Source organism: Phoenix dactylifera, unplaced genomic scaffold (assembly GCF_009389715.1).
Source record: "Phoenix dactylifera cultivar Barhee BC4 unplaced genomic scaffold, palm_55x_up_171113_PBpolish2nd_filt_p 000918F, whole genome shotgun sequence".
In the NCBI taxonomy this organism is placed as follows: Eukaryota; Viridiplantae; Streptophyta; class Magnoliopsida; order Arecales; family Arecaceae; genus Phoenix; species Phoenix dactylifera.
Genome location: NW_024068278.1, coordinates 21961 through 45314, shown reverse-complemented (window position 1 = coordinate 45314; position 23354 = coordinate 21961). Strand labels below are relative to the sequence as shown.

Genomic DNA, 23354 nt, shown 5'->3' with positions numbered 1-23354 from the left:
AGACAAGTAAAACTGACAGATGCACAGCCAGATACGCCTGCAAATTTGATGCGGGTTTCTCATTATCCAGACCTCTGAGGAAAACAAAGAGATTGAACTGGATATAAGACCTGCATTCTAAATGCTGGGGCTGACTCGACTGCGGAGAGTTTTCCACACATAAGGACCAACAAATTTGGTTGCTGACTTTTGTTTTGCCGTCTACGAAAAATAACTTTTATGGTGGCGGTAGCTACAAAATTATACATGGGGCAAGAGCTAGGATTTATACACTATTAAGAAATCAAATATAAGCTATTTTCTCTATTTTCCATGGGCATAAAGGTGCTTGTTGCCCTCTATGCAAGATATTTTCGCTGACATCTTTTATAGAAATCAGCAAACCATCACTGGAAGTGTAGTAAAAATTACTCCTCGTGCTTAAACTCGCCTTGATCCATACACGACTTCTGTCACGCTAAATTGTATTCAAGCATCAAGTCAGGAATGGTATGATCAAAGCATTATACCTTCAGCCAGAACATAAATGATGCCTGATCTCAAGGTTAAAGAACACGGTTGATTTATCCTCTCTGGGAACCAGCGAGTCCCTGGCCTCACCATTTAATCAACATATTTAGCGTACTGTTTGGTGGCTTTGTTGAACAAAGAATAGCGTGAAAGCTTTAGGTAGCACTTGTCTGAATATGCCTAAGCTTCAGGAGAAACTGAAAGGATCCAGCTGATGGAATAAATAATATCTGATTCCACAAATTCTGGCATTCATCTAGTTCTAACCAGTGCATGGAATAACTGAACTTTCAAAGTCATGGCATTAATCAAAATGAAAACTGACATTTAATGACGCATCAGTGAACAGTGGCAGGTAATGCCAACTTCCATAAACTTCTTGCTAATTTACATTCCTCTTAACATGTTAGCGCAGGTAAGGCCCGACACGGGCCAACTACCCCAAAATTTAGCATCTGTAAGATTTGCAGATTGAATAGTTTTGTTGTTTGGGTCCATAAAAGCTACCTCTGGGTCAAATATTAGGCATGCGCCTGAAAATATTAACAATAAATTTACAAGTGCCTGAACAAATTCCACGCGGTGGACCTATACTATTGCTGCTGCTGCTGACTTATCATTTCGGAAGGCGCCTCCTGAAGTACTTTCTGTTGAAGGACTCTGCATGCTCTGGGAAGATTTCCTTCACAAAATTCTCCATGCACTTTATATAGGAGAAATCAGCACTAGTGCCATCACAAGAGACCACATAAAAACACCTGGAATCTTGAAAACTCTGGTGCTTGTCAACCTGTCAGTTGAACAACAGCATTACATGTTTTGACATTAACAGGCAACTGAATAGCTTGCAATTTTCAACTGAATCCAGGTTGTTGTCATGACATCCGTACGGCATCATTAAAAAGTTTAGCTTCAATAATAGACTGACGAATTCACTAAGCTTACCATGATATGGTCAATCTGATCAGCCACTTTTGCTTGCTTATCAGGATGGTGCTGAAAAACTCTCTCCAGAATGAATTTTTGATCATCAGCAGATAGTTGATCACCATCGCTGTATACATGGATGACAAACAAGAAATTGTATGATGAAATTAGACAGGAAAGACAACTTATTGAAATATTTGAAGAGAATATTCTCAGGAATGAATAAATGATCAGAAGAAAATTAATTGCCATCCCTGCAAACACAGATGGCAAAACATAAATTACCTAACCTGTTTAGAAGAGAACAGATTTGGGCTTTATTTCAATTTGACTCTTTTGCTGGAACTCAAATGACTTATGAATCCATGAGAAATAGGATTTCTTAATCGATCTAATTAATTTAAAGTTAAATCCAGTAATTTTTTTTTTTTGATTAGAAGGTTAGGTTAAATCCGATAATATCACTTCCATTAGACATCTTTTTGGTATGTTGACGATAAAAGATAATTATCACAAAATCTAATGCTGAGTATTTAATTGAAGCATATAAATTTAGTACTTATCCTGTAAAAGTTCAGCTTACTGTCCTAGTGGATTAATTTAAGCAATAAAAAGGTATTTTGAATAATTTTTAGTTAGATAGTGTAAGATTTATAATCTAGATTGGTTAAAAACAAGAGGATATTTATTTACTTACAACCCTAAGTTGGAATGGAACAAGTTCTTGTCTGAATGTAGAAAAGATGTCAACTTTCAACAATAAAACAATTTTGAATCTTTTGATGGCAACAAATTATATAGAGACAAAATCAATGAATTATATTTAAAAAAAATAGCTACATATTAACTACATATTCAAGATTATAGTGAAAGCAATATTTGACAATATGAAGACAACAATCAACCAATTTGAAACACTTGATGGTTGCAAAATTAGGAGGATATTTCATTCAGCTAAAAAGGCTTGCCACAACCAAAATTCAGTCGAGTCTCCAGTAAATCCAGAAATCTTCAATATAACCAGCCCTCATTCAAACTAGTATCTAAAAGACTAAAACCTTAAAAAACCTAACCATACCAATGAAACCAAGCCCCTTACTAGCTCAGTAACGCTTAACTTTCCAGAATAATCAGAAAATAAAAGTGCTAATTAAAATTAACTGTGAAGTGAATTGCATGGAAAGCTATATCATGCAACCCATCAATATCATGACAGGACTTAATGCAGATGTCCTGCACCAAGGGTGGAGTTAGACAAATAAATATATTACCCAAAAAGATACCTGGATTCACGCAAAATCCTTCTTATTGTTTGCATAGTCGGTTCAATTTCAACAAGAATCCTCTCCTCCTCAACTGTAAAAGAATCCAATCGGCGTCCTGTCGAGGTCAACAATGAATTTGGATTCCAACCTTTTCGATTATCTGGCATCCCTAATGACTTGTTAGAATAGTTTCGCTGGGTTCTCCGATCAGTTGCATTTGAAGAATTCCAACCATGAGATTTCCATGATTGATTTTTACGATCAGTTGCTTGGTTCTCATTCCATCTGCCTCCATCCGAACCTTCATTATGAACTTTGTCAAAACTCTGACCATCCCAGACATTTGATTTGGAAAATGCACTTGTATTCCAGGTGTTGTCTGCCTCGTGCGATTTCCTTGTTATGTTAGTATCCCAGACGGGCTTCGCCGGTGATTCTGTCACATGGTTCCATCCATCTTGGGCATTACCTTTAGATGTGGTATCCACACTGCTCCCATCAGCAACTTTACTGGAACTCTGACTGCTCCAAATTCTTGACTTTGAAGATGAAGCAACATGCCGAGGCTGACTTTTAGGGCTCGAAGCTTGGGACCTTTCTTGAACATCACTAGCATCCCAACTAGACCAAACACTTGGTCTGGCTGTTGGCAGTTTGGAGTTCTCTCTATCAGTTACCCTTTCGTTTCCCCATCCTTGTGACCTATCGGATCGATCTATAAAAGGCTGTTTTCCATTGTCCCATCCTTGCCAGCCACTGGACGTGTCCATCTCAGGTTGGTTTCCATTTTCCCATCCTTGCCATCTATCTGAGCCAACCACTGAATCTGAAAGCTTTTCCCAGCTTGAGTTACCAACTTTTCCGTTTTCCATGCTTATATCTTTTTTAAGATTGTAATCAACTTCAAATCCATCATCAAATGTCAGCTTCTCAAACCCAATTTCAGGAGATAAACAAACCTCATCATTTTCATTAACCCCTAGATCATCAACATCCACTGAACATCCATTACCTGCTTCGCCTTGACTGGATGTCCTTACCAACTCAAGAAAATCATAAAAACCTTTTCCAATATTTTGATTTTCTGCCATCTGTCACAAAAGAACGTAGATTAGTTTTCTGTTTGTAGTACTAGAACTGAAAAGAAGCGAATCCAACAGTTTGGCACCAATTTGGTGACTAATAATTCATAAAAGTTGAAACAGCATTGAGGCAATAAAACAGAGTATGGATATTCCTTTCTCACTTGTTATGTGGACAGCAAAACTAACCTGCCGTTTATTCCAAAGAATCTGGAAAGGCGAACCAGTGCCGATTGCTACATGTTTACCCCATAAACATGACGAGACCACACTGGTTAATGAATCAGTGTGGCACTTCTCAGCAGCTCTCTCAAAACATTTCATCGGTGTCTGTGAAAACAAAGTCACACTTCAATACTATCTGGTCTCATCAACACATATATGGAGAAAAAGCAGCTCAGACTATGGAATAGAGGTATAAGTGAGAAAGTCGAAGTATTCCAACTGGTTCGCTTACAATTAATGTGGCCTCAGTAAACGGCACTTGAACTTTTAAAGAACGAAAAAGTGCCTTGTAGCCAGCAGTATTGAAACCAATAAGGTTTCCAGTGCATGACATGCTATTTGCAACAAGAATAAGGTGATCTTTGAGCACTCCCTTTGCAACCATCGTAATTGATGCTGACAACCGCTGCAGAAATGAAGACATATCATTCACTGTGTACTTGGACCACTAATCAAGAAGGGAAAAGAAGAGTAATGGTACCGATCATCTGCCAATTCACACCTCAGTTCACCAGGCTAATGTGGCAGTCAGGGATTGGTGCGGCATATCGACTTGGGTTGGTGGTGTCAGTCAAGCCTTGCTTACCGCTCAGCCAATCAATGACTTCCACATCAAACCAGTGAACTGAGTGCTGATGTGGCAGGTGATCTTGAATTTTCCAAAAAAGAATACAAGAAGACTAATAGATGTTATTAGTGAAAAATCAGACGGAAAATCTAATATTATGCCTTCCTCATATTTTTAATCAGTATAAACAGTAAAAAAATATATTAATTATTGTGATTACTTTCTTCAGAACACAATTAACCCAAGCAAAAATTATCAAATGTAACAAGAGTTGCATATGTTGTTTCTTTTTGCCTGATACTTCATATAGGAGATATATAGTTTCCTTTTGCAAGGGGAAAGGCATGTTGATTGTGGAAAGTTTCGTTCTGATTGAGCATAATACTAATAGCCACAAGTGAAATATACATCAAAGCGAGGATGGCTAAACCATCCCAAACTGCTCAGTTTGGGGTGTACCGAACTGAACCGGCACAGAACTAGGCCGGCTCCTAGTTTCAATTTGGGACAATCCAGGAATTGGTCCAAATCGTTCAATCTAAACAAAGGGAACTGCCCATGTTGGCTCCATTCGGACCAGTACCTACTGGTTTTGGGGCTGTCACAAGCTAAAATAGAGAAAGGCCACCTGATGCCTCTATCCTCTCACCTCTCATTGATCAAAACCTGTTGGCACGATATGGTATGGTACCATACTGTATCGAGCCAGATCCTGGCCAATACGGCATGCGGTACCAATTCAGGAAACTTGCATCAAAGAATGGTTTTTCATTCTGACTTGTCATAATTTCATGCGAAAAAAAAAGAAGTGAAATAAAAATCAAAAAATGATGATAATCAGAGGTGCACGGAGAAAATTGATAAAGAAGGCCTTTTGATAACATCAGGTGGTGGACAAGTTGATTGAAGCTTGCTGAAGTTATATTAGCATTATATACATATCTCAATAGTATAAAGCAAATTCATATTATCAACAACTCAGAAAATCTATCTACATTATCCTGGTTACCAGTAGCATACAGGCACATGACATTTTCACCAAATATTATACTATTGAAACAAACCTGAACTGCTTGATCAAAAGCACAAGAAATGCCAAGAAGTTCTTGAAGTTGTTGAATGCCATAAGGAATAGATCGCCTGGTGTTGATGAGGTGCATTACAGGTAAGCAAGCATCTATAACAGTCCTCCAGGCATCACCATGTCGTCGAACTGCATCTTTTTCAACAACAACTTCGACGGCTACCTCACCCTTCAATGTTTTGCATGAATTTCTCACCCAAGAGGTTGCATATGGTCCAGTCCAAACAATATTAGCCTCACGGACTCGAGGATCACCTGCAAATTTACAAAGAAATGAACAGATGGAAGAAATTAAATTATCATTGTGACTAAGACGTTAAGAATAGAAAACAAGAAATACTGCATTCAAATTTAAACACCGTGTGAGTTATGTCAAAACTAAATTTCGAAAATAAACCTCATTTTTCTGATGAATATGGTTCTTAGAAAAGCTCAGAAAAAGAAGCACGAGCCCTCTAAAGAAAAGAAATTGACCACAAACTTGTATGTTAGAGGCAGAGTAAGCAGATCATATTGTTCATCTTTTCAACCATTACCACTCATGTTACAATCATTCATTTTGAGCTTGATGGGCAGTATAATAGTGCCCTTATTCATCTTCTGGTAAATTCCATTCACATTTTTCAACACTCAAGAACATGTGTGATCCAGAACTGCAGCTTCAATAAACAAAAAGAAATGAAATCTAAGGGTTCCAAGTGGATGACTTGGCGAAATCTCGTGTTGATACAAGATACAATGGTTCAATTCCCACCCCCATCCAGACAAAAAGGAGCCTCATCCAGAAGGAGGGGTGTCTGTCCCTCCTACTCTGACACAAACACACACACACACACAGCCATGCATATAAAATGATCATTTACCATCAACGAAACCTTCAGAAAAAAACAGATAAGCAGAATGCATATTTAAATCAGGCAAGATTGAAACTAAGATGTCTTTTTGTAGATGAAAGATGAGAATAAACCAGAATACAACATCCTCATGACTACAAGTCCCTGAACTATACAGAGGTATGTAGCAAAACTCATTCTGTGGTGTACTAGTAGGCAATTGGTATGGTATCCAGTACCGAGATTGCAAGCCTTGCTTCAGTATCTCGAGATCAACTTTCACAGTTCTTTGAGGAACCAATATCTTTTGGGGTTGGCAAGGTCAAAAAGAAAATAATAAGACAACTTTTGGTTAATAAAACAGGTCAAATCTATTGAAGACCTCCAACAGGTTGGCTGCATTAAGATAATCTTGCTGCAGAAGGTTGACTTTAACCGTGTTCATTTTTCTGCCATGGGTCCAAGACATCCTTGGAAGCTCAAATATGCCAACACATCATACTACAGTCAACTAGCTATCTCATAATCAATATTATATTAGAACTGACTACACTTGCATTACTATTTTATTACATTAATCTTGCAGTCATTTCAGCCCAAATAATGTTTATATGGCGACACTTATAAATAGCAATGTATACAGTGTATACAACAATATATGAAGTGTTGAGCTAGGTGATAAGCAATAGATAGGCACATAGGCAGATTCCTAGCTACTCTCCTGAAAAAACAGGAAGTCAAATCATCTATATTCTGTATAGATGGTAGGCATCCAGGCAGAGCAGCAGCTTAGGCGCCTAGGCAGGTTCCATGACAAATTGACAACAATGTTACCATGAGAAACTTCAATGGTCCATTTCTTGTACTTAATAAAGATCCTTCTTTTTATTAGTTAGAAGCTCCTTCTTGCACTTCCCGCAGTCAACACCAATATTATTATGTTTAGGATATCTTAGTGAAGCATAAATATAACAGTTTCAAGAGCTTCCTCATTTGTTCTAATGTTATATAAGCACATTCTATCATCAATTTATCATTATAATTTGACTTTTATTTTTGTCTTATTGCTGTTGTATGCCAGTTATGACAATAGGTTCATCATAAGCAAGCTAGTTATCAACCAAACAAATAATGTCAGACCATTAAAGCTTAGGCACTGAAGACCAAGTGGTAAAGTAAGCGATGCCTAAAAGTGGTGGTTAACTACAAATTTTGAGAGGGGGAGAGAACCTAATAAAGAATGAAATAGAAAAATATATATATACATCTATAATCAACTAAACAAATAAGGCAATACTGGAAGTAAGGTTCCCTACTGGAGCCCTTCAAACAATCGACATAAGCCTACATATACACCAATTAGACTGTTTGAAGTTAAAAAATTAAAAAAAATGCAGTGAAGACAGCAAGTTCCAATTTTCGTGACATGAAATAAAATTTTAGAATCTATACACACCTTTAATAATTGTATCCAATAAAATTGGACATATAGTGTTTGCCATAACATGTATTCCTCGCTCAAGAGATTCACAATCTGGAGTGGCAGTCTGATCACAGTAAGAGAACTGCAAGCATGGGAATGGAGACAAATTCCCGACATCTGGCTGCCTGGTGCTGCAACATTCACTGCACAAAAAGAAAATGCTCCACAATCATGTTTGATGTGTTTAAAATTCTAGAAAGCAAATGAACATATTAATAAGTTCTCCAAGTCCAGGATAAGACAATGTTTGAACTTTCGAAGAGTTTCTCTTTTCTTATGATGCAAAGTCAGCTCACAAACATTCAAAAGTAATAAAAAGAATTGGAGAAATCACATTTAACACATCCCAGTACCATCCCCGCTATCAATTTAAACAAGCAGTCATGACGCCAAGTCAGCTTACAAGCATTCAAAAAATAGTAAAGGAATGGAGAATCCACATTTTACACATCCCAGTACTGTCCCTCCTGTTAATTTAAACAAGCAGTATGCCAACTTATTTAAGGATCTATCAGTAAAAAAATTACATACTCTGTTCTGGCAATACTTCTATCAATAAGTGGTCACAAAGCAATCAAACCAGTAGAACCTCCTAGAATGATAAGATCATGAAAGAAGATTGAATAAGTTCTCTTTAAAGCTGTTCTTGGATATCTCTTTTCTTCATTGGAAAAGAAATCCCAGTGGCACATAATATTGCCCAAACTACCTGGTAAAAACCATATCAAAGAAACAGAGATTTTTTTACACAATGTTAATTACTACCTAACTTGCCAGACAAGACGAGAACATTCATCCATCTGTCAGCTTATAAGTCAAAATGGAAAATAAAATTTCTATGACAATAGTTAACCATAAGCAAGGTCACATCTACAACCATATCCGAGTGGAGGATGTGTACGTGTGTGTATGTCTGCACATTAGAAATATGAAAAATGAAAACATTTACAAGTAGATAAACAAATATGGAAATATAATTAATACATAGATACAGAAAATTATGGATGCATACATATGCACCAATTTGCTTTTTAGGAAAAGGGAAAACAAATCCCAGGATGTTATATAAGCATCCAACAAGGTGGAGTAGATGAGCAGGGTTGACATGAAAAATTCAAACCATGCAAATATGCAAGAGCACACCCAGGCATCAAACCATGGTCAAAGCCTAGGATTGCTTAGGAAGTTTGATTGCTTTAAACTGCATGTAAGCGAGTATAGACACATACAAATAACACAAGTATTTCTTTATCGAATAGAGAATGCAATTTCTAGAGCTTTTGCCAGTTTATATCCCATGTCAACTATCATTACACAGCAATTAAGCTAATAAAGACCACAGATGCAGAAGGAAAAGGCAAGAATGAGAGTTAAGTGCAGCAACAAAAATCACTATATTGGAAAGCAATAGTATGCAATGGTGCTTGAGAAGTGTCTTGATGCAACACCAGAGCTTCCGACAGAATTTTGCAAGCTCACTTAATATTTTCCTTTTAAAGACTTATTATGTGAAAAGAAAAGCTCCTACCTGACTAATAAAATAATTCTCCTAAAAAAGTGAGAGAGCTTTCCTTTCTTCTTTCCATAGCCAAAAATAACATCTTGACACTTCCGAAGAATCTCATCAGGACTTCGGTTTAGCAATTTCAACCGCATCTGTCCCAAAAAGAAAGTTCTATGTCAATCAACGGATTATTTTGCCATCTAACTAGCAAGTAGAATTTGGAGTAGCTAGTAGAATTATAACAGAACCAACAGACCTTGTCAAGATGAATATGACCAACAAGGCCTGAAGTAGTTTCTGAACTATCACGTAAGCTAATTTCCTTTTGATATCTGAAAGTAACTAAAAAGAGTAAGTCTATTATTCTTGAAGACCAATAGAAGGCATCTTTCTAAGATATAGAGATAGTGAGATTCAGATTATCAGCAATATTATAAAGATGAGCATATATAACAGAATATTCAGTTGATATTTATACCATATGATTGATGACAATAATGCTTGATGTAAGGAACTTAAAACCAATTCAAAGAACTTTAATAGTCAGTAAGAATTTCAAGGTCATGAAAGTGAAGAATACAATATGACAAAAATATCTGTCATTAGCTGTATAGCAATTAGCCTATCCTTAAGATGAGGTATGAAGCAAAGTCTTTAGCATTACAGGCCACTATTTTGTATGTTTGTACCATGATACAAATAATATGCCAGTTTTTTTACATTTATGAGTTTTATCTTAACTAATTTCAAAAAGGGAAAAAATCAGCATATTGGTTCTCAGAGATCAAAAAGTAGGCAGAAATATATAGTTTAAATATAAAAAAGAATCTTGACAGAATAAATTACAGAAAGTTTTAGTAACAGTTCTTAAGAGGTTTATAGATGTTGGCATATGTGACAAAGTTTGACTGAGATTTTATATCAACTTGCAACAAGATATAAGATAAGAAAACTTGCACATGTACCAAAGGCCTTCCAAACTTCCCCGTCATCATCGATTAATTGAATTCAAGACAGCAGAATGCTTTACATGGAATGTGAATATATAAAATTAATGATTGCCTTCCAAAGGAGAAACTACAAAAACCATCAAAAATTGGAAGAGTTCTATAATTTCTGATAGGTACTCAACAATTCACTGCCTTTATTGAATGACTTTGATAAAGAAATGGGATCTACCATGCATCCATCTCTAAAAAAAAGATAACAAATTGTCAAGAAAAAAGTTCAAGTAAAATGCAATTATATAGACCTGACTGCAAGACTACAGCACATAATCGTGCGATCCATCTGAGCACAACAAGATTGACATCTCATGGATCCCAATGTAAGACTGGTGAACCAAAAGGTACGTGATCCACCTTGAGATCAGCAGCATTCTGATGTAATAGGAACAAGCCCAAGAGTATGAGCCCCTTTATGCAGTAAAAATCCATGCACATAATACACTATGGCAGTACCATTTATTAGTTTTCAGGCCCAACTTTCTGTTCCAATCAGAGTGAATATAAGCACAAAGGTTTCAAATACCGGTACCAGATCTTGTAGCGGTTTATTGACAACAGTATGGTACCAGGTTCAGACATATAGCACGGGAAGTCCCATACTGACACACTATGTATATGTGCCGGAAACCTGCCAAAATGGTAAGTTATCCTTCGTACCGTCCCATTCCGATAGTATATGAAACTTTTATAAGCAAGGAACTAATATTGGGCGACCTCAACAGTACATAGAATACCTACTGCCACCCCTGGCAGAACAAGAGTTCAGCAAGATAACCTTTTCAAAATCTTTTGAAATTGATAAGCCGATGCCTAGGAAAATTTTACAGAAAAAAGGCTTCAACCATTTTCTGCCGATAGTTTGAGGCATGTTTAAACAAATTTATTCTGTAAAAAACATAATTGCAGCCACATGCTAATCCATCAGCCATTGAGGCACATATCGAATTGATAGCTGGTTGGAAACAAGTGGAGGCACGAAAGTACTAAAACACGTGGACATCCTCTAAGAGGATTTCTTTTGTTGAGCAACCTACAGAATCAGTTTATGCACTTAAAGCAAATAAATGAAAAGTGGTTTACCGTTTACATTTAAGTCTTCATGTAATTCTAGCAGATAGAAGCATGTAATTACTGACTAGTGAGGTTTTCTTTGATCATAATTGAACTATATCAAAACAATCAGTTATTTTGCATAGCTGCATACAGTAGAAAGTCAGCAGAAATACAATGTAGAGATGTGGCTTTGACTTCAGATTATTTTTTTGGACAGAGAAGAATGTGAACCAACTGAGCAGAATCTAGTTAAATAGGTTCACAACCGATGGATTTGAAGACTAATTATGATTCCATGATCAGATGTGGCATAAGCTCTTCCCTGGCTGACAATCTAGAAATATGATGGATGGACACGGATATGAGATACAGATACAATACGGTATGGATAGTATAGGATATGATAGGGTTGGAGGAACCGTCCCGAACTTGACGGTTCGGATCGTGCCGAGCTGTCTCGGCGGCAAAATAGGACGGTTCTGACAACGGAAATGAAACTTGTTGCCCGAGGAGGAGAAGGAGAAGGAAAGAGAGGAAAAAAGAGAACGAGCAAGGGAGAGAGAGGCGGAGGCTAGCGGAGGGCCAGTGGAGGGCCGGTGGAGGCTAGCGCCCAAGCAGGGGGCCGAGGTCACGTCCGGGTCCCTATTTCGTTCGAAACAGAGATCCGGCCGCTTTTTAATTTCGCAATTTTTAAGTAAAGTCGGCAAATCGCAATTTTTAATTTCGTTTTTTGAATTCACGATTGCTAACTTCACTTAAAAATCACAAAGTTAAAAAGCAACTAGACTCTTGTCTTGAACGAAACAGGTGACTCAGCCGTGGCCTTCGCCTCCTGCCCAAGTGTCGGCCTCCGCCGACCCTCCTCCCTCCCTCTCTCCCCCTTCTCTCTCTTTTTCTCTCTCCCATTCTCCCTCTCCCCCGCCTCCTCTACTATGTTGGTACCAGCCCGATGCGGGTCCGTACCGACCCATGCCGCTGGAGAATCAGTCTGATGCCTGGTACCGGCACAGCAGACCATAGGATATGAGACAACTAAAATAAGTACATAATATACATGTATTTTATATATAACTATATGCATAAATACACACACAAATACACACTTATGTATGTTAAAAAAAAAAACCATTAAGCAAAGTAGGTTATCAGAACATCAAATTCCATACTTTTTCAATCGCATCAACTTTTACAAGTATATTATTTAGTCATTGTTCAAATCCACATACCTCAATCCATACTTCATATTTTAATGTTAATATCATAGATCACAAAACTGACCATTTGTCATTAAAAGGTTAACATTAAAAAAAGAAAATGCCTTCCCCCCACATTTAAAAGGGCATCAGAAAGTTTCTTGAGTGTATCCAAAAGTATCCTAATTGTCATTTCAATTTTGAAAAACTAAGGTACTTAATATAGGTATCTGACATGTATATGAGAAGTATCCAATGAGTATTGATGTCCGATATGGACACGGCATGTGATTTTAAGTCTGCATGCTTCCCAGATCTAAAAATTTTATTAGAGCTCGACCCATACTTTGAGGGTGCAAAGATTATCTATGATAGTAGGGAGACGTGTTATCTCTATTTTGGTTCTGTATATTTAGAATGATAATACAGAATTCTCTCAAAAGAAACAGATGAAAGAGTTCTCTAGTGGCAAATGCACGTCCTCAAACTCAGACCAATCATAGTCTTTGTGAAGGGGATACAAAAACATAGAGGATCAATTGAAAAGACTTGTTCTTTAGCAAAACATATCGATAAGAGATGGATGGATGCAGGCTGATGATAAGTGGTTAGGAATGTTGCTAGGATGAAGTTACCAAAGGATTAGTAGAGATGGTCAGCTAGAGTGTATTATTTGTTTCAATAATTGTGTTCTTGCTGATGCCTCTTCTGGATAGTATAAAATCTATAATGAGAGGGAGGATTTGTTTACTTCTAACATTCCAATTTCCATGATTCAAAAACAATTGCAATAATTTGGCTTATATGCATTATCCATATTGTCAATCAAACCTTCTCCACAAAAGATATATTTGAGTTCTTTACCAACCATACAGGGAGAAGCAATTTAGTGCAAAGCACAAAAACCAAATCATCTATCAGATCCTACCTATAAGCACAGCCAGTCAAATGACTTATTTGACATAATGGTTGGGATCACCACCAACTTCTACACCAATCATAGTTAACAACAGCTTCATTATTGCACCTGGATTAAGCACTTGGTTCTCTTACCATTTAAACAGCACAGAAATGAGATAACAGCACAAGGGATCCTCTGATTATTGTAATGTGGTTGTTGGAAAAGTTTTCACATAAATTTGGAATTTGGATATCACCTACTGAGTAAATGAACATAGCAGTACAAGCAAATCTCAAAAGTTAAGATAACACTGGCATTGATGTAAGTTCTAACATGCTCGAAATGGCACATCAGCTGGTCATTACATTAAACATGAATTACCCTTTCTTTTATAGAGAGAATGTATTAATTGCCGCAATAAATCCATTACAAGTTTAGATCAAAGCACACAATTACTCTATCAGTAAGGTATGCCCTGTCTATGATAATTCACTCTCTCCTCAGCAAGTTTTGACCATCAAGCTTTTTGTACCAAGAATAGGAACGGAAACAAACCCAGTAGTCCATGAAACTGTAGAGGCGTAGCCCAACCTGCTGCTCTATGTTTGGGATCCAGAACAAGTAACACGCACCAGAACCCACATATAGATATACAATTTAAATTTAGATCCATGAAGATCCCAAACAAAACACATCTATGCTGTCCAAGTCAAGGGATAAGTGAATATCACCCCTGGGTCAAATCTAAAAGCCAAAAAATGAAGACGACCACAAAAAAATCCTACAAGCCAAAGGAAGTAATTGTACAAAGTAAAAGAATTTTTTTTCATAATATATATCCTCTTACATGTTAGAATTAGTAGACCTAAAAATACTGAAAACACAATGACAGAGAGAAAGTCATGCCTGTATAGACACATTTGAAGTAGGAGACTCCACATGCCAGGTTTATAACTGCATTACTTTGGGAACTAACGTAGAAATTCCCCAACAAGAAGGGAAACTTATGTTGACTGTATCACATCATAGTAAAAAACACCCAAATATCTAGCTGGAGAAGCAGAAATTTCCAAAATAAATTGATTGAAATGATAATCATCATTGTAGCATGTGCTTTTTCTTGGTTGGTGCTTAATCATGTAATATTTATATTTCATAAGATTTAATAGAAATACTGCAAAGAAAGGTCTATACTCTATACAGATAACAGATCATTTACCGTACTATACAATTGCTATTCTTTCATGCAATATTACTGTAACAAACTGGTCCAAAAGTTACTACCAAACTACGATAACAAAATCAACTAAAATGACCTTCAGCTCCAACAGTGTTCGCCAGCATTAGGCCCCAAAACCCAACAACAATAACAAATTGTAGCATACATTACTACATTAAGAAAACAGATTAATCAATTCATATAATTCTTACCCATTAAAAGACACCTGAATAGGAGGTCACAAATCAAATTTCTTGAGTAAGGAAAGCAATAAATCATTAACTTTCAGATAGTGAGAGAATCTATATAAAATAAAGGAAACTAAATATACATAGAACATATAGACATACTACAATTATGAGATGTAAAATTAAGTACACATACTCAATTGAGAAGTCACATGCACAATCCTTCAAAGTAACTCTCTTCAAGCAATTTTGAACAGTAATTGCTGCATTTTCTTTGCAAAACTTTTTCCCACAGAAGCAATCATTTAAATATAAAATCACACGCCGATCAGTAACAACATTCTTAAAAGTGACTTTACAAAGCAATATCTCCTGTAAAATATAAAATGGAGCAAATAAACACAAATTAGTAATATTGTTATGCCAATAAACTTTGCAGATCTATATAAAAGAACATAAAATATGACTACACAAGTACCAGAAGAACAGAATATTGATACCTTCATCAATTCCCAAGATGAATTGTTACTTTGCGAGGATTCTAGGACTGCCTTATATGCAGGATTTGATATTGCAGTGGCAGCTAAGACACCAACAGGTTCACCAGCAGGTGAAACATTCAAGGAATTAGCCCCATCATCCTCTCCATACTCAAACTGAATAACTGAATTACTGCAGACATTTCTAACACTTCCATCATAGCAGATAATAACATCCCGAAGAATTGCCATTAAGTTCTTAAACAAAGTTCCAGGTTCTGTCAGTCCTCTCGATGAACGAACTATAACTTCTCTGGATGAAATAGAATGGACCAACTCTTCATACGGATTTAAGCCATGAAAGAAACAATTCTTAACTAGTCCATATGCCTCACAGGAATGATCAGCTCCACTGGTGGAATATTTGTTTACAAAGTTCGTAAAACAATCCTCGACCAAAGCCCTTGAGTATAACTTCCCTCGGTCAAAAAGTTGAAGACCCAAAAATCCAAGTTGTTGAACAACTTTGATAATAGACGAATCACTTTTTGAATCAATCAAATTACCCAGTGAAGTGAAGTTCAAAATGAAATTCACAATTGGTAGTTTGATGCTTTTAAGGTGGTTCTCGACTTGCAGCTCCACAAGTTCATTGTATTTTGATCTCAATTGATGAAGTATAAATGAATTTTCTTGAACACTTTGTTGTGCCTTTTCTAGAACTTCCCTTGGAACATAAAAATCTTTCAAACTGATACTAAATCCTTCCATAACTAGTACCTCCATCAAGAAAGGCTGTAACATATTAAAGAAGTTTAAAGCCTCCTTTGGACTTTTCTTGATGAAAATAGAAGTAATTATCTCCGTAAACAATGACTGCACTGCATCCCTTCTAAAGTCTAGCTTGATGATTTCGCTATCAATAATGAGATGTCTTTCTCCAAAACAGTCCACAAAAGCTGGCAGAGCATTCTGCAGTATTTGATGAACAGTCCAGAAAGGGCCAGATTTATTAGCTTTAAATATGGCAGGTGGTGGCAAGATCGGAGATACAAACATTGCCAACTGTTCTGCCGTTGCCTTTCTCAAGAATGCTGTGTTGAACATGAGTTTCAAAGCCAACAATGTGTCATGAACCAGTTGCAAGTTTAAGTTTCCAGTATGAGAACTAAGTAACTGCTTTTCAACACTAAACAATTCTAGGACTTCTGCCTTTGCAGCTAGGGACTGTGGATAAAATATATGAACACAATCACCATCAAAATCTGCTCCAAGGGGAGCACAAATGAGGGGGTTGATCTTGACAGTGTGATCATCATGGACATATACATAAAATGCTTGTAACGAGTGTTTGTGCGTACTAGGTGGCCTGTTAATGAAAACAATATCACCATCCATAATCCGACGATTTATAACCTGGCCAACTTTAAGATAAGTATGCCCTTTTGAGCCCACGGCAATTGCATAAGTGGAGAAACCATCTTTGTATGTCACACACAATCCTTTATCAACGACTTCCTGCAACTGTTTCATGTTATGCACTGTTACCCGTTCTTCAAAGGTAATTCTCTTTGCTATTTCAGATGGAAGACCAATTACATTAACACCTATATATGCATCTCCAGTGATTACACTGCGGGAAGAGAAACCTGAGCCCTTTCTGATAAACAATGTCCTCATCTTTTCAAGCCACAGTTTTGTGGAACATTCATTTGCTTCAGTGCCGATTGCAAACTTTTTGGTGATGTCTTGAGGTACCTTTGAATATTAAAATATGTAAGTTGGAAAGGATCAAAAAGGAATAATAAAATAAAAAGCATAAATGTCAAAAAATGTAAGAATTAAAAAGGAATAATAAATTAAACAACATGCACAAGCCAAACAGCACCAAGAAATCACGAGCATACGTACAGAGAGTCCTTTTTCTAGTTTGATATCTATATACCTTTGGAGTGCCCCTGAGACGCATATATTGAGAAATAGATAACTGCAGGTCATTGGACTCAACTTCATGGGACTTAAAATTTGGGAAACCAGACCTTGACCTTTTGATGAGCTCAATCTTGTTAAGAACTCTTTTAAGCAGGGAGATAGAAATATCCTGCAAAATAGAAAGATAAACAAAGTCACAAATAAGTACTAGAAAAATATTGAAGGAACTAAGCTTATGCAAATTAAGAAGTTCATCTTTGAAAACCTACAGAGGACATGATATTTTTCCCATCTGAAATTTCTGGCACACATAAGCAATTGGGCGGAACAGGAAGATATTGCAAAATAAAACCAATCTGAGGAAAATATCCCTTCGCAGCAAGCCTTTTTTTGGTTTCTTCAGGAATCTCTTTCAAAATATTAAGAGCCTTGAAAATAAAAACATAAACAGGACAATCAGCAATTACAGAGGATTTCCCAAACAGAGGGAAGGGAAAGCAAAGGTTATTAAGATTACAGAAAACTAAATTAAGCAGGAATAAGAAATAAAAAGAAAATTTTGTCCCTTGTATAACCCCACCAATTAAACCTTTAGTTTAATGCATACGTTCCATATTATCATCCTATTTAGCAAGTGAAACTTCTATAAGAATTTTGCAACTTTTTGGTACATTTGTCATTATGTCAAGTAGCAACGTGAATGGTATTGCGTCACACAGGCTGGCGGAGAAACATGAAGATAAAATGATTTTTCAACTGTTCAAATTATAGAAAATTTCTCCTTCAAATCAACTCCCAGTTGCTAGCACTGGCATAGTATGTATTTGAGCAAAAATAGCTTCAAGGCACAGGATGCTGCAATTTAGAAAATCAGTTCTTTAGATTTAGCTATTGACTTCGTAAAAAAGGATAAAGATTTGCAGTTTTGACATGACATGTAATTGCCCCTCAGCATTGAACACAAATATAAAATGCTAAATTGTGCAACAATGGAAAATTAGATGAACTGATATCTCTGAGAATCTATAGATCCACCATGGATAAACAGACGTGCTTATATTTCTGGAAAGAAAACTAGCTGGTTGTTTCATTTTTAGCTAAATCAGAGGAAGAATTTGGGTCAAATACATTATGGCTACTTGTGTAAATATCTAAACACATTGATTGAGGTGTCAGACTTGAATATGCCAATTTTTCAAGGGTTAATTTCAAAATCGATTATATAATTTAGCTTTAAGAAAAAAAATGGCAAGTCATAAACTGATAAATTGCATCCTGGATGGATGAATTAAACCTCGTCAAATATGATTAAGGAAATCAAAAAAAAAAAAAAAAGATAAGTGCAAACAAATCGTTTCCCACACAACTACTACCTAAGGTTTGTATTAACAAGTGTCCGAAATTTTTTAAAGGATTGATGAGAACAAATCTCTAGCATGTCAGAATTTCAGCAATAAATTAAATTTGAGCAAACTTAAACATAAACAATTGGCCTTATTTGTCAATATGGAGCATTCTGGATCCTAATTGACCATTGGTTCCTATCCAAATCAAACCTTCTAACAGAACTCATCTTAAATAACTCCAGCCAAGACATCCATACGACCAACCACCCATCAGTTTTTTTTTTTTCATGACTTCGCCCCTTCCTAACAGGAGGACCTCTAAACTCTGATAAGAGAACTTTAGAATTTGGATGTCCACTGTCAATAATCTCTTTTTTTGATTCTCTTGATGCTAAGTATTTAATCTCATCTTTTGATTGAAATGGATTAAGTAGGACGGATTTGTTGAGAGTGCTGCTTATATTTCCTTGTATGCTTTAGTGGTGCCTTTATTGGGAGATACAATGACCACACTTAAATGGAATTTAGTTATACTTCTAGCATTATAACTTGAAAAAATTCATGGTTATGTTAAAAGAAAAGATAAAATTCTTCAGTGTCCATTGTTGAAGTTTGGGAAAAATGTTCTGAAAATTATCCTCCCATGTAACAATACTTGACTTTCTGAAGCTTTTTTCCATACGAGTTATTGAGATCTGCTTTAGCTTAGTCTTTGATTGTACTTCTGCATTGGTTGGTTTTGGCATTTTGATACAGGGATTGGAAGCAGTCACATCTTCCTCATAAAGAAGACGGCAAATATTACTGATTTAAAAGGGTAAACATGAATATCAAGGGATGTGGGTGAAACGATAGGGTTAGAAAAAAAAAGAAAGCTATTCCAACAATTGTCATAGGAGAAATAATATGGACTAAAGATATAAAAAAGGAAGGGCAGAAGATGCCTTCAACTACAAGTAGTTTAGCATGCCTCATAATGTAGATCACAGTTAAAGAAATATCAAAGAAGAAATATCAAAGAAGAATGACTATGAAGTATGAACTAATTAAGATGACATATAGGAAACTAAGGAAAGTGAATAGCTAATGACAGTAATTGCACTAGAAAAAAGGAAGGGAGACTAATTAGCATGAATGTTGGAAGAACATTCAAAATGCTTCCCTAAGTAAAGGGTCATGCAGGCTGGTAAATATAGGCCTGAATCCAATAAGCTTATTCTCTAACAAGAGTGCATATGCTAAACCCTCACCCAACGGACACAATAACTCAGGCATCACTTATATCAGTCTAGGACCAGAAACTTAAGAAGTTAAGATCCTAATGGGCCAATAGACCTCAAGAGATGATTAGAATGATAGGAAGAATAATAGAAACACATATGGGTCCCCTCTCTCTCTCTCTCTCTAACTGAGGGAGAATGGAAGGGAGACTGGGAGATCCATCCCATGTAAATTACCAATGTATGAATACTTGGGGATACACTGCACAGGACTCAAACTAGAACCCCCTCAAGAGGTGGGAGGTGATCGCTGAGCTATGCCCAGTTCACCAAACAAACTGGTGCTTGAATTATATTTGACAGTAATAAAACAAAAGAATAAATATTTCTGGTAAAGCAGGTGAAAGATTTTGTGACCTCATATGGAAGCAATGGGCGACAATAGGTGTCACCATAACAAAAACCAAACCGATTCAAAAAGTTCCAGAAGCCATCTCGCAGCCTTGTCCTCGATGATACTCTCAATTCTAAGCAAAGAGCATTATCTGTTGTCTTTACTTCTTTAACGGATATGGGTGGAAGATCCTGAAATAAGAAAAATTAGCAGGGGATGACAAATGGAGTAGAGCAGGCCTACATGCATTGACACAAAAGCACCCATGTATTCAGTGCACTCCACAAAAAGGCAGCAACTAATACAGAATGCAGTGATATACAAGAAAAGGAAAGACAAATATCAATAAAATTAACCCTTAAATCCAATAATTACAATGCATCCACCTTTAATAAGTAGAAATATGAAAGAGAAAAACAATGGTAATAAAATTACTCCAACACATAAATTGACATAATGTGAAGTAATCAGAAATTTTTCTAATTGATTGTTTACTATTCTACGAGGAAAGAAAAACATTATGAATAATCATGTCGCAACTTGCGAATTGAATGCATACCTAATAAAACAAGACATCAAGATAAGAAATTGAGGAACGCCCACATCTTTCACAGGTCAAAAGACAAAGGACAACATAATTGCAGCAAAAATATTCCAACCCATGAATTGCTGTGTCGTGAAGTAACCAAAATCTGGTATAAGGGAAAATTAACATATGCTCCTAAAAAATGCATGCCATTTTAGTAAACAAAAAAAATATTTCTGTACCTATCATAAATAAATTAATTATAAAGAATCTAGATACAAGCATGAAATATTCATCAAATGAATATACTAGGAGACAAGGTAGCTGTAATGTTAACCTACTATTTTCCAAATACTATAATATGAATATCCAAATGTTTACTAAACAATATCAATGCCTGCATACATTTGCAAAACATAAAGCAAAGTTGGCCTCATGCATTATTATACACTATTGTTAAACATATGTGAACATATCATTAACTCTCCATACAACCAGTTGCAATTTATGATTACTGTAATTTTTTTATTCATTCCTCTATTCATCATGATAAATTTACAATCCTGGAAACACATGGTATCTTAAGACCCTTGTGATGGGAACCACTTCTACTTCTATAAGGGATGAAATTAGGTCGGGAAATATTAGCCGTGATCCATTTCCGTATCCAAATCTATCAGAATATGAACACAAATTTTAGCATTTTGCTAATATAAGAATCCATATTTGCATCCATTTTCCACCCTATTTCGTATAGATGGAAATAACTGACAACATCGACATGTTTTCAATTTAGATATTCTTCCCAGGCAGTAAAATGTTTAACCTGGTGGATTGCATCCTTAATGGTAAGCCTCCTTTAACCCAAAAGTATACAACTTAGCAGAATTTTTAGGATTCACTAAAATAGTCACGTGATTAAGTTGAGGCAGCAATTTCTTTGTTTTAGCAAAGAAAAAAAAGTAATAAAGTTGTACAGCTTGTATATACCTCACTTTGAATAGCGTATGAAGTGGAATAACATCCCTGTCCCCACCCCTAGGAAAAAACAATGTTTAAGGGCCTGTTTGGATAATCCTATTAGATCCTCAGGATTGGAAACATGATTTCTAAAATTACAGAATATAAGGCCTGGTCCAGCTCATGGTAACTAGACCTTTCCCAGCCCATTCCTGCAAGGAGAAAAAAAGACCAGCTGGCATCCAATTACTATCTGTATTGATATCTATGATCATCAACAAAACGGACATACGGATATAGTGATATCCAATCAGTATGAAATCCATTTTCAGCCTGCCTTTTTATCCCAAAAGTTGAGGTTTATCACTCAGTTTTCCTAATAATTCCTATAGCTTCCAGGCCAAACTTGGAAAAGATTTTCAATAGAATTGGGAGGTCTGATATCTGGAAGATTTTGTTCTGAAACAAATTTACAGTATACTTTCTAAAAAATGGAAATTAAGAAACACAAAAATGGTTTAAGGAAAAAAAATAAATCAGACATCATTTTGAGTATAATATGTTTTTTGTATAATTCAATGCTTTTGATCCAAAATTATATTAAGGCATAAAAAGTGAGACTTAAAAGTATTTAAAAGCCCTGAAATTTAGCACGAAAATTGTAAAAAAACAATATATAACATATATAACCTACTCTCAAGAGACTTAAGTATCAGACGTCTAAGACTCAACAGCATAACAAGGTAACTAAAAATAAAGCACCAAAAATCAAAAATATTAAATCTAGAGCTAATTTAAACCTAAATTAAATTAATGTCTCTGAAAATTCGTTGATTGAGCACTATACTAAAAGATAACTTTCGGAATCAGACCAAATATGACTCATAAATCTAGAAAAGAACTCTCACAGTAATACTAAGATAATTCAAGAGACATTTACAAAGGATGAACTATGAAGTGTGCCAAGAAGTCAAAATCATAATATACTGCCATTGTACATCCATACATACATGCATGCATATATACATATATTAACTGATTAATTTCATGGAACTGAACGAAGCTGACCAGCTGAAAGTAGCCAAAAAAGCAATGAGATACATAACAAATGTCTCTGAGCGCGAATGGACCAATTTAGGAGCATACATCTAGAACATCACAAGCAAACAAGTTTTGACTGCCGGTTTTCTCAAATGAGACAATAAAGGAACACCAGAAGCTATGAAATATTTTAACAAATTGTTGACACCATTAATAGAGAAAGTTTATAATATGTAAGAACCTCAATTTACCACTGATGCCAACTCAGCAAGTACATGCCAGCTGGCATAAACCTCTAGATTCTAGTTCATTAAACCAGAGTGCCAGACATCAAACTCTGTATTGCATTTTCCAAGAAGCTCCAGGGGAGAGAGAAAACCAGCTTTCAAAGAATTTGCTTTTCTTTCACGAGAT

General features: G+C 36.0%; 1 protein-coding gene across 1 annotated transcript in view; it reads right to left on the bottom strand.

The window, feature by feature from the left end:
* Positions 1-809: 809 nt before the first annotated feature.
* The window catches only part of LOC103723294 (DNA-directed RNA polymerase V subunit 1-like), a 41478-nt gene continuing 18933 nt past the window's right edge, over positions 810-23354 (bottom strand). The window contains exons 5-18 of the mRNA XM_039120929.1: positions 20437-20604; positions 17723-17881; positions 17467-17622; positions 15543-17279; positions 15239-15414; positions 9738-9813; positions 9506-9633; positions 7951-8120; positions 5642-5916; positions 4242-4415; positions 3974-4114; positions 2721-3793; positions 1456-1564; positions 810-1300 (exon numbers count right to left, since the gene is read on the bottom strand). Of these exons, the coding sequence (XP_038976857.1) occupies positions 1127-1300; positions 1456-1564; positions 2721-3793; positions 3974-4114; positions 4242-4415; positions 5642-5916; positions 7951-8120; positions 9506-9633; positions 9738-9813; positions 15239-15414; positions 15543-17279; positions 17467-17622; positions 17723-17881; positions 20437-20604 (4716 nt within the window). The 3' untranslated portion in view covers positions 810-1126. The remainder of the gene's footprint in view (positions 1301-1455; positions 1565-2720; positions 3794-3973; positions 4115-4241; positions 4416-5641; positions 5917-7950; positions 8121-9505; positions 9634-9737; positions 9814-15238; positions 15415-15542; positions 17280-17466; positions 17623-17722; positions 17882-20436; positions 20605-23354) is intronic.